This window comes from Ischnura elegans, chromosome 6, assembly GCF_921293095.1.
Source record: "Ischnura elegans chromosome 6, ioIscEleg1.1, whole genome shotgun sequence".
Taxonomy (NCBI): domain Eukaryota; kingdom Metazoa; phylum Arthropoda; class Insecta; order Odonata; family Coenagrionidae; genus Ischnura; species Ischnura elegans.
Genome location: NC_060251.1, coordinates 55,094,224 through 55,107,389, shown reverse-complemented (window position 1 = coordinate 55,107,389; position 13,166 = coordinate 55,094,224). Strand labels below are relative to the sequence as shown.

The 13,166-nt window shown below is 37.6% G+C and overlaps 1 protein-coding gene across 1 annotated transcript; it reads right to left on the bottom strand.

The window, feature by feature from the left end:
- Positions 1-442: 442 nt before the first annotated feature.
- LOC124160722 (glutathione S-transferase-like) lies at positions 443-12,790 on the bottom strand. Its single transcript, XM_046536707.1, has 5 exons — positions 12,683-12,790; positions 7,100-7,266; positions 6,313-6,480; positions 2,851-2,993; positions 443-891 (listed from the first exon to the last, which is right to left on the bottom strand). The coding sequence occupies exons 2-5, from the start codon at positions 7,233-7,235 to the stop codon at positions 724-726; spliced, it is 615 nt and encodes a 204-aa protein (XP_046392663.1). The 5' UTR covers positions 7,236-7,266; positions 12,683-12,790; the 3' UTR covers positions 443-723.
- Positions 12,791-13,166: the final 376 nt, after the last annotated feature.

Genomic DNA, 13,166 nt, shown 5'->3' with positions numbered 1-13,166 from the left:
CGGAACTGGAATTTCCCGGGGGAGAACTCCTGAATCCCCCGGTAAGGAGGGCCCCACAATGAGCCCTAGCCGAGGGCCCCCAATCACTTCAGACCGACCCAGATCCTGGATAAGGGTAGAGTCCATTTCCAATGACGAAAACTTTCTGATATTCAGAAATCGGATTGCGATGAATTCAAAGTTTCATGACTGTATACTAGTATTCTACTGATTAATGGTGGTTCCCATGGAAGTACCCTGGCAGTTTCCCCTTCCATCATGGACATCCCTCTTAAATTCACAATAAGGCCTATATACACTTGACGTTGTATTTGTGTACATGTAAATAAAATTTAGCGTTCATTTCGTTTCGACGTGTATTTTTCCTTAACCTAGTATACGTGTATTTTATGTCACCAGTACTTTAACAATGCAGTGGTGAATGAATCGCAGTGAAAGAAACTTTTTACATTTTTATGAGCTTTATTTTAAAGTTTTGGTACATTATATCACAATTAAGCTCACTTAGCCAGTGAATTTAAGAGTTCTCAGAGGATTCAGTTTGGTAATTTTGGTACCACATAAAACCATTGTAGATCTTCATAAATTTGTATTTCTCTATAATTTTTAGAGATTGAATTTAGTGCTTTTAAGATGTAGCCGGTGAGTGCGTTATTGTAATGAAATTACACACTTGTGGAAAGGAATGTTTTTTGCGATTCCCTTGGAGATAATTAATCATGTTCACATGTCAGTCTTGGGCCTCTTCTCCACCCAGGACTTAATGGCAGGAAGGTTGAGAACCTTATCTTGAAGAGCTTTCATATTCGTATAATCGTTAACGAAGTCTACTTTGAGGAATTTCTGCAGAAACTGGAACACTGCCACAACGTAAATGTCTGCCCAGGTCAGCTGTAAAAAAAATATTATTACGGTTTCATTATTTCTTCAACTAAATCATCAAAATGCACAATGAATTGTGAATATGTCTAATTTTATGAAGAAGATGTAGTAATTTGAGTTATTTCAATTCAATATTAGAATATCACCCCATTCATTATTTATTGTATATTATCATCTAATTCATAATTGATGATGATTCATGATTGACATAACTAAATCCTCAACATGTATAATGAATTTTCAACATGACTAATTTCATGAAGAGCTTACAGTGTGAGTTTTTTCAATTCTAAGTTGGAGTATCGCCACATTCATCATTCATTGATTCATTGATTATAATATATTCCTTGTATTATATCACCCCAGTCATATTTAATTATTTTCCAATTTTATCATCAACATGCGCCATGAATTTTAAGCATGGCAATTTTCTCACGAGTCCAAATATTTAAGCCAATGCTCTCCTAGTACTTCACAAAAGTCATTAAATGCTAATGAAAAGGCCTCAAATATCGCTTGAGGTCACGTGACCTGAAACGCCTTCTGACGTCATCGCACGGTACACCGTTCACTTCGCTAAAAGAGAGCCTTGATTGCAAGAGATAGAAGTAAAAATCATCGTCGAGCTATGCAGTAGTTTTTATAAGGACAAACCGACTTAAGAGGCATTTAAGAAGGTAAAACACGTCAGTTTATCTTTGGTCGACTCCATTATGACGGCTGATTTCCTGAAAAACAGTGATTGCTTCGTCACTGCCGCGATGCGTGGAGTAGAAGCAGGTAAATAATTATGCAATTAATAAAAATTATATTACGAAAGTTATTAAATATATATTACCCAGTAAGATTTCATAGATTCATTGTTAGCTGAAAATCCATCTTAAATATTTACTTGGTAACCTACCACGCGGAACTTATGTTAGATAGTTTTGTCCAATCGGCCGGAGTCGAGAGCCAAATGATCAGCTTGGGATGATTATCAAAATGCTTCGTGTAAATTTACCTTAATCAGTTAAATATCTTCAATTCTGTAAGGTATTGCTTGGGAAAATGAGAAATAAAGGGATACTATGTACCAATATAAGGATTGAAGTACCACGCATATTACGGTAGAGTATTCTCCATTCGGCCCCACGGAGCAGCGTGAATTAAAACTGGTTTAAAAATATCACTCCTTGGGTATAGTACTTCCAGCCTGCCGGAATGAAAGGCGAATTGCCATGTGACATATTTCCCCTGGACCGGGAATCAAACCACGGACCATTGGCTTTCAGAGACACTGCGCAGACTACTACGCTATCCAGGTTCCTCAATTCCCATGGCAATTGTACCCATGCTCATTGTACTAGGTGTACTACATGGTACTAGCCTCGGTACATTTTTCATGGAAATTGAAAATCCTGGATAGTGCAGTGGTCTGCGCAGTGGCCTGGAAAGCCAAAGGTCCGTGGTTCGATTCCCGGTCCTGGGGACTTATTTCTCATGGCAATTCATGCAATAACCACTCCTTCCGTCGTTAAAGGTATGGCAATTCGAATGTCAAGTGAAAATAGACTACTATCAAGGCTCTTAATCGAATCTATTTTAGAGATGATATAATATATCGAATTTATCGTTATTCCGAATAAGTTCAACCGATTCAGGGGGGACATAGTGGAAGTTCGGCATATTGAACTAAATATTATATTCTTGTGTAAAAATGCAACTTTCTTTTATTTAAATTATAGTTATTCCATTCTATTCCTCGCCCATGCACATTTTCCATTGCAAACATACAGAATAATTGGACCGATCTGCTCTCATCTCCTTGCTGTGTATATTTTTGGAAACCGTTTAAATAGCGAGCAAGCGAGATACAATGGCACCTACAACCAAGCTTCTACGTGGTGGTCTGGGACATTCTCTATGCAGTCTCCTTTGTGCAGTGCAATGAATGAACAGCATGGACGTTGGTCGTTCCAAACTCACCTTTCCGTTAACGAAGTGACCACCATTCTTCTTCACCTGCGCATCAAACCTGCTCATGTAGTACGGGACTGTCTCAGCTATCAGGCTCTTCATGATCTCCTCTTTCTTCTTCTCGTCCGTCTCCTGGAAGAAACGGGCAGCCTCTGAAAAAATTATATAAGTATTCATTTAGTGTCACTTAAACGAACAGAATAACATCGCAAGCCGATCTCATCCGATTCATTTGACATTTGCCACCTTTAGAGTCATTTTTTAATAATAATAAATGAGTGTATTGTAATTTAACGGCAGTTTAAAAGAAAGAAGCCACAAAAGACACAAGATTTGGCAAATTATGAGAAATTTGAGCATTATTTGTTTAAATAAACGTCTACAACTCATTCTGTGTAGAGCATTCCAACAAATAATATCGAAAAAGGATTAAAAAGTTCTCATAATTATCATTTAAAGTATCCTGGTTGCATGAATTTTTAAGTCAAAGGTAACTAAATTTAAAGTCCGACTGGGAATATCCAAAAACATCACCTTCAATTATAAAAAAAATATCGATCCAGTTTATCAGATAAAAAGGAAGGAATTGAGCTCTACGGCCCCTAAAATTTAAGATGAAATAAAAAAAAACTCAATTAGCTGTGCAATATATGCTAAACGGCTAATTGAGCTTTCTTTATTTCACATTGAAATGCACGAATATATCGTCGAAAAATACCATAAGGGCAAATTGGTGGCATCATCCTATAAAATTCAGAAAAAATTCACTTCTTAGTCAAAGTTACATGATCAGAAGTACTTCTCATGATATTTGATATTATGATAGGCATTATTTCTAATTTATCTTGGTAATAAATCTTGAAGTCTTATTCTGAGTAAATCTTTTCTCATTGCCGCCAACACCAGAATTCAGTGAATGATTTTAATTTCAAAAAGCGTAGTTATTACTTGAGATCATGGGACGTCGTTGCCAGAAATATATTCCATAGAGGCGTTATAATTCACTAGGATTTCTCTCAAAATCTCGCCTACTCGATTGGACTTAGCGCTATCCAAAGTTAAATTTCGGAAAAGAAATTAATGAATCACAAATGATTCCATGAAGTTTAGGTAGTGATAAAAATCACGCATTGTAGGATTAAAAAAATAGGTAAATGAGTGGCGACGAGTGTATAACAAATTTTATTTTAATTTCTTTCTTTATTTCACATTGGATAATTGGTATATATGGGTATAATAAAATATACTGGATGTAATATAATATAATACTTATAATGGGTATAATAACTGTCTTCGCATCTTCTCCTTTTTTATATCATTCATTGAATCCCTTTTGCTCTAATCTCTGAACTCAATTAAACGAGAACGTTGAGGGGGTATCAGCAATACGATGGCGTACTTTCACCCATTTTGAGATTACTCTTTTCAGACATTTATAATCGCACACTTGTGTCCGACCTTAATTATTTAGTGTCCTTAAAAATCCAAAGTATTAAAGGAAATGTCCAAAAGGCTAGGTACCCAAGCAAAACACCTTTCATGGATACTGCAAAGTGCATCAAATAGATAAGCATAAAAACAAGCAAGCGTGCCTAGTCCCGGTATACTTAAATTAGATAAGCATATCAGCAGAGGAGGTGCTCATCAAATAGAGCACTATCAGCAACGGATGCAACTCAAATAATTCATTACTCCTAGTCCACGACCCGATAAGTAATTCCACTCTGCTATTAATTCTAATCCCTCTTATCGAAACGATTAGTTATCTTCCCGAAGTCGCAAATTTCATCCAATTGCATAACAGAAGAAAGATAAAAGCTGTCGATTTAATGGCCTGCATCGCAAATGAAACGCTTTAATACATCATCTGTTGATAAAATATACCGCAGAGGGCCGAAAATTAACGGTGGTTCAAATCTGTGGAATTAGTTTTAATTCTGTTCACATTAAAACTAAATTATAACGCAAGAATGCCTAGGTATGTGAGTAAGGTAGTCGGAACTGGCCTTGGAGAAACTAAGGATGAGGAAATAAAATCATTCTCTTCCATTATTGCGGCAATGTCCTCGTTCTGAATCTCTGCTAACGATTGTCAACCGTATCGTTCAATAGCTTTTAGGGACTACATATTTGAAACGAGGAAGATCAATGTGTGGATAGGTTTGTTATTTAAAAAATGATCTCTTTCGACACTCAATATTTAAAATAAGTGTGAAACGATAAATAAGAAAATACTGCAGTACTGTAAAATGGATAGAAAATACTATGGCTGTTCTCAGCGGCGGGCAGTAGATAGTAAAAGCGACAGGTATTTTTCCGCATTTCGGGCGGGGGTGGGGCTGTCCCCTCCGCTACAGATACGCTTTTAATATGCTTTTCTTTTACGGGTAAAATTTAAAAGTGGGTCTTACCACTTATTGGGTGAGTAAATATTGACAAAAAATATCCACAAATCGAATTTAGTGAAAAATTGTGCCATTTTAGCGCATTTTAATTTTATCTCAAAATTTGACAAAAAATTTGTCCTTGAAACATAAAATTAGGTAAGTCACCCCCGTCAAAATAGCCGAAAAATAGTCTCGGGGCAATCAGTTGGGTTAGTGATAATAGGTGAATATATAACCCTGTGACGTTTGAAATATTGTTATTTAATGTTGCTGGGGAGTTGTTGATGGGAAGAGAGGGGGATTTTTTACGAGGAGAAAAGTTGCTTGAAGGAGTGAGACAAAAAAACTGTATTTTGAAGAAAATAAAGGGATTTTTGGGAACAAAAAACAATAGTCCGACATTACCGACGCAGGGGGTAATGACCCAAACACATTTTGTTGGATTCCCTGGGTAAGGGAATAACCTATAAAATCCCATTTTCCCCCGCTAATCGCGATAGGAACGCAAGTAATGCTACCCATTTAAAAAAATTACGAGCGTGATGCGCCCGCTCCCAGCGGGCTTCCCCCGCTCTTTTCAATGCAGGTCCACAGAGGGATAGGCGCGTTTCTTATTTTAAAATGTAGAAAGAAAAGGCAGGGTCTTATGTACAAATTTAATTGAAATGTTCATGTACAAATTGAGGTCAGAGTACCTCTTTAAACGCAACACTGGAAGTAATTACACTATCCTCTGTTAAACGCACATGATGACTCATACTTACGTTATAACAGGAGACTTGAATGTGGAATCAGCCGCATTTTGATAAAAGTTATTTAAAGAATGCGAGATATTGTTGCAAATGAACAAATGTATCAGTTTGTGCGCCGTTAACGTCAGGAATATTTACCGTTTTTTTAATTATTTAAAAACCAATTTTAGGAAACAATAGCAATATTTAGGAAGTAAGATATGCCGTCGCATGATCTCTGATAAATTCTGTGCATTTTGGTACCTCATTTGTAGAGTTTGGTTGCGTATAAGTTGAGAAAAAGGTATCTATACAGTAGAAATAATATAGAAGATATTAACACTGCGACTTACGCATGCGGAAGTCGGTCACTGTGTCGACGATCATGTCACACTGCAAATCTTCCCAGTCAGATCCTCCCATGAGCTTGAATTGCTTGGCCAGGTATCGGCAAATGGCGATACTCTGGTGGGTAGCTTTTCCGTCAATCTCTAGGACAGGCACTTTTCCATAAGGCATACCTGAGAGTATGGAAGTACATATAAAAAAATATTGGTCTCAGAATAAATGGCCACAAGCTCCAAACCAGAAAATGTACTAAAATTCAGTTTCTGAGCGCACAATGAAATAGTTGTTACCTTTAAAATGTTTATAAGTCATCAATCAACGCAGAAATAAAACACCTTACTTAGTCTTAAAATCGAACAAGCGGCCTCTAACATTTTAGTCTTCAAGAAACTTGAATCAAAGGTCATTAATTGGGCCGGATCCAAATATACGTGAATAAATAGTACTTATCTACCATCATCGTACGATTAATGGTCAATAATTACAAAATTAAAATCATTTCAAGCTGTAAAAGTAGTCATTCTTGCAAAATAATTGATTTCACTCGAGCTTTTGCTCATGAAATCCGTAGAAAAGTTAATATTTAAAATTATGAATAAATTATAGTTCCCATTATGATACAGTGTACCTTACGATTATAAATAAAATGAAAATAAATCTTAAAATTTTCCGGGACAGAATTACAAATCTAAAGGAATAATATAGCAGGGATTCCTTGCAAAATACGGAAGTCGATGGAAGATGCTATGGCATTCTTCAATGACATGCGTTTAATTGCATTTTTCTGCTTACTGTTCTTCAATGCGGGCCATTGGTCGCGAGCAAATCTGAAGTCCTCGAACTTGGCGCCTCCGTAAGAGAGGAGGAACCTGATTGCCTCACCGAGCCCCATGAGGTCGAAGTAGGACAGCTTGTAGGTATGGGCCATTGTGGATTGATTTTTAATCGAGACTTCCTCACTGCAAAAGAAAAAAGTATCAATTACTCATTTGACCAATTACATTGTCATCCAAGGAAAATTACTATAGTTAAGGTCTCAACATTGCATTTTGTCTATCCTTTCATTATGCTTAATTTTATCAATAATTTATTGGTTTTCCTGAAAACTTATCTTCTTTTCTTCCTTATAGTATAAAATTTAGTTCTTTATTTCGACTTCACTCGATAATGCGGTATCATTTTCGAAAATAGAAATGAAAAATAATATAGTACGTATTTCTCTTAGAAAACCATTGACAAGTAATAATTTTTTTACTCATTGGTATACATCATTCTTAGGTTTCACGTAATGGAACCACATTGCGAGAAGAGTAAAAAATTCCACTTTTAATATTCCATATAAATATGTTGTGTCCTCTCTCTAGTGTTGGTCAGGAACTAATAATTATTTACTTCAGAATTATGCCAGCTTTTCGTTGACTTTATTGACCTTCATCAAGGCTAATACCAAAAAATTAAAAAAAGGCAGAACCACAAGTGATGTGACATTCATTGAAATATTTACGATGATGAAAAAATATAATAAAACTGATGCTAAAAAAGCAATAAAAATACAGTTCGTAAAAATATACATGTCGTATAAAATAAAAAAATATGATAAATATAACGTACTCTATGTTTTTCCATGAATAAATATTTGCTCGTTGATATTTGGAAAGGTAAGCCGACTTTGGCATCATTTTTTTAACTTAAGCATTATTCTGATGTGAATATTTATTATTTCCTGACCAATAGTCCAACAACATAGCTAAGAAGAGTTGTAATATGATAATACCTATTGCACAGAAATATTTTAAAGAGATTCTTCAGGCAACGCGATTCCGTCTTGAGAGCTCGTCAAAGTACAGTCTACATCTTCATACTACCCCGCTAGCTGCCTCAATAGGCGTGTGGCGGGAGGTGATAGGACACCAAGCGTTAACACATGAAAAGGGAATGATCTGACGAAATTACGTCTGGCATTAATTAAAGTCTTTTATAGTGCGGGGAAAAAAACGATTTCCCATACCTATCCGTTGGGCAAAATATCTCTCTCAATTTATCACTTCTGTCGGACCTGGAAATGTAGTTGGGTTCTAATATGGTGCTCTACTTGTCGATCTTAAATATATCCACTCTCGATTGCTCAAGCAATCCTACCTGTAGCCAGGCATTGCAAGGGAATCAATACGAAACCCAAAAGCAGTAAAATTTCAATACTTTCGTTCCCGGGAGCGAAATGTAGAAACAAAACGAAATGGATTTAAACCAAGGGAGCTAAACTCAGGGTCGAAACGAAATCGGAGTCAAAAGTACAAGAGGACTGCATAGAGGAGGCCCAATTCAATCCCATATAAGGTTGCTTTCTGTTGCCGCTTCGGTCGCATTTTAATCGGTTTTCAAAATCGGTGATGAGTGCACTGTGATCCACTTTTTTCCAACATTTTGCAGTACAATGTTTGTGATTACGAGAAATAGCATTGAGCTTTTATGAATTTGATAGATCACATCATCATGCATATAAATTTCGGTTAACACCCCTAATTACACCATATTTCCCCGTAAAAATCAGATGTCTTGTCCGCAAGCGACGCGAGTGGCGACTTTGTAAACTCACTTCAATGCGCGGTGGGTGACAACGCATTTAAAAGTCGACTTGAGGATCCACTTTTGTAATATTCGTTCAACTACTTGGGATCGAAACTGAACTAAAACTCAGGGACGGAACGGAACGCAAATAATGTTTCGCACCGGAGGGACCACGTGCTTCACATTCGAACAGTTTAGTTTCGACCCACACACCGAGTACGAAATATGGTTGAATGAAGTAGAGGTTCGGCCTACCGCCGTTAGATGCACGAGGCGCTCATATTTTTTCCACTAACAGGAGAGCGGTGAACGCAAACCGGCAATTCGATTTTTAAGCTCAATGCTTCAACCTCTCTACACGTATGTCAAACGTAATGGGTCGAAACTATTCCATCTTATCCCCCTCCACTAAACTTTTGGGATCGAAACTTACTGGGTGCTTTCCATTCATTGACACACGTCGACACAAGTCGACTTGCGTCGTGGATTTCGTGTTCCATTCGGTGTGTGTCGCCGACTGTTGTGACACAAGTCAACAAACGGTAACGCTCAGGAATAGGAGAGTTATAAACAAATGACGCGAGTAGACACAAGTCGACGCGTGAGTCGCATGAATGGAAAGCACCCACTATGAGCAACGGAGTTCCGATTAATTTTGTTTCGTTCCCGGGAGTAAAGTTTCGTCCCGAGTCGAAACTCCTTGGTGATTTTAATTTCGTGCGGAAACGAAACTAAACTTAGGCCTCGTATTTTCGTTTCCCTCCGGGTCGAAACGAAACATTTCCGTTCCATTTCACTTGCCAGTCCTGCGTGTAGCTAACCTCATTGCAGTCGTGTATCTGTCAGATGGAACGTTAAGCTGTGTTTCCCATGCCGCCTTTCGCTAAGAGCAGGCATATGCCGACGCCGGGTTTTCCTCCACCCCTCCTTACTTACGTATCCTTCTCTCATAGCGCAAATGACCTCAGCTGTTGGCCCCCTCCTTCGAATACCATACCATACTTAATTTTCTTCCTCCGCAAGCAGCTCCACCGTTAGTCTTAATTGCACATAGAGTTGTATTCTACGTAACCTTCGACCTAAGCGAAATCAATATTCAATTCCTTCTTTATCTCTTAGACCCACCTCTTCTCATTCGCTGCGTGACTCCGTTAATTCCGCGCATTCTTGGAATGAAAACGCTCGCGGAGGTTTAATAAGTGTGATTGAAAAATAATGGCTTCTACAGCGACCCCCTTTTTACCAAGGTTGGTGCGCTTTTTCCATTTTTTGCACTCTGATGAAAAACTATAGGTCGTGACGACAGCTCACCGTCCTTGAGGAGACAAGCTTAAGTCTTTTATTCATTCCTTACTCGTACATTCACCGATAGGTCGTGATCAGCGACCATAATTTATTTAGAAAGAACCTCTAGTAGCGGTTCGCCGAAATCATTGTGGCCTCTTCGGATTTTCGTTAAATTTTTACATTCGTGTTATTAATGGTAATGGCATATTTTTTTACGAAAAAAATTCATTGATATTATTTTAAAACACAAGTTTCTGATGCCCAAAAGGACTTTAAAGTTCGTGGTTGGAGTACTTCAATGCCAAATTGGATAAAGCCATAGGCAGAAATCAGTCATTTTGTCGGTGTTGTAATGCTGCATCGATACTTAGCATTGATTTTCATTGTTTAGAACTTTGACGTTTTACGATATGTCGCGCAGAATTACCAAGTGCTATTGGACGTTTTTGTCTCAGATTTTATGTCTCTTACAAACCTAGATAGTGCAGTAATCTGCATGGAGGCCTGGAAAGCCTAATATCCGTGGTTCGATTCAGATCCCATAAGCAGAAATAGTCAAACAAAGGTGGGACAGTCACATCCAATATCTTTTGAAGGTAATTTCTATGACAATTATGTCGAAGTTCATAGTGCTTGTAGTTACCAAAGTCTAAGCCTCAACTAGTTGAAAACCTCGCACCTAGAACTACCTTCGTAACCCGAAATAAATGTTTCAAGTAACTTCGGTAAATATACCATCAAAGGGTCTGAAAATATGAACTATGAAACTAGAAGACGGTCCAAACGGTGAATACGACGGGGAACCCCTATCACTCTTTAACTCCACAGATGGAATTCTTTTACCATCGCTTCTTCTTATTTATTACTAGTTTAAAACTTCTAAAAAAATTGAAACATTCCGTCATCTTGAAAGGTATTGGGTGTATAGATTAGAACCATATCCGTCATGCACACTCAATTTAAGACTTTGAACTTTGGGTAAACGAAGAAAATGAAGAAAAATTATGGGATTTTTTTGTTGATAGAATGAAAGGGAGCAGGCCTTAATGTGAATTGAAGAGGAAATACACAAAAGGAGAGGATCCTGCCGTAAAAAGTCGTAAATATTCCATGAAAAAACCTACATTAATCGGTGTAACTCTATAAAAATAAATTACTCGTTTGAAACTTACACTATCAGGCTGAAATTTTTAGTTTACTCTATTGTCAATATGCGCCTGAATCTCTGAAGTGAATTTTTTTTTCCATTGGTATTCTTTCAAATGTGAATTGTTCACATTTAGAATGAGATACAGGCAAATTTCTAAAAATATTTAATCCTTCCTTTTTGAATTTTAAGCAGTGCGTATTGATGGGTAACAAGTATTGAACGAGTTATTCGTGACGAAAAAAAGACTAAATTACGACCATGTGAGCGGGAGTGATCGTTAAATGTTGTAGAAATGCCCTGTAGCTGAGGACATTTGAATGCACAGTTCTTAAATGATCACTTTTCGGAGTTCGGACTTGACCTAGAGAGATTTCATGGTCAGAACGAGAGCCATTTGGCGCCCTCATCGCGATAATGAGCTCTGAAGCCAAATAGAACTACGTGAACGTGCCACTGAGGGTCACCGTTGAATCTGGCGTCTGTGGCGGTCATGGAAAAATCATCCGAGAGGCGAACCGCGCAGTGCAACAAAATTTCCTCATTTAATTCCCGACTGACGACTGTATTTATTCTCAAATATTTACTCAGGGGTTGATTACCCCATACATTATCTAAAATTCGTAGTCAGTGAAACAGTATTAAAAGTTTTTATTGATGAGTTGTCTATTCTATTCCGTAAATTTATTCTTGAAACCAAAATTTATATTTTATAACAATCATGGCATAATTTAGATCTTGCTGAAATCAACAGATTTAGGTAGGGAGCTGGAATATATATCAGCTAAAACAGACGTAGGACTTTTCTGCGGATAAATCAATAAAATCAAATATTTACCGAGAATACACAGCTACAAAAGCCAGAAACTTGGTGATTTTGCGATGAAATTTCGGTCCAAGACTCCACTGAAATAATACATTATAACTTTGCGTGTATAACTTATAACTTCAGGGTTAATTGTGCAAAACCTTTCCCTCGGAGAAAATAAAAGAATAAAATTTTAAAGGTTCACATATATATTTAAAAAAGCACGACCCGGGTTTCGGAACATATTTATATCTTCAGGTCGTCACTCATGATGTAAATTATATATTTAATTTATTTATTCTTTATTCATTTATTTTATGTATCGTTTATTCTTTTATTTTCCATAACTTGTCGTGCTAGACAAAAGATGCTCCATCGAAACGGGTAATTACGGAAAAGGTTAAACCGAGAATGTTTATACCGGCTAATTTTTATATAGAACCGGCTAAGTTTAATTTGAAAAAAACTGCAATTTTTAAGAGTGATTTCGCAGAATATTTCGCGTGTTATTTCAGCTCGGTTAGCGGTTGTTAACTACATTAATATACATATGTTAGCCACTAACCTTTTGTGGTGAATCCTCTGGAATACCTTCCCGCGCGAGTGGTTTAGGTGCTCTCTCCTCCAGATCTCAGAGCGAACAGAACGTCTTGCAGTACGGAGAGCAAGCCGGCCGCAACCAAAGCGGAGGATGATAACAATTTTTCCAAGGACACTTCTCACTAACGGCTACTGACGACGGTGGAGGGGATGAGGAAGGGCAAGGAGGAGGTTTTATGTTGTAGGAGTTATTGTGGGGTCTAAACTGCCGATGATGACACATAATGGGGTGGGTGGTAGTAGTTGTGGTGGTAGTAGCTGTGCCCTTCCTAGGAGAGGTGGGTGACTTGCAGAATCGAGAAGCAGTTGAAGGGGAAGGTTGGGGGCACTCCTCCTCCTTCTATTCCCTCAACCTCCAGCTTTAACGAAAGGAAAACTGCGAAATAAACAGGAGGCGTCCGAACCCGACTCGCCATTAATGCTTCGGATAAGATCTCATTATTCGCTCT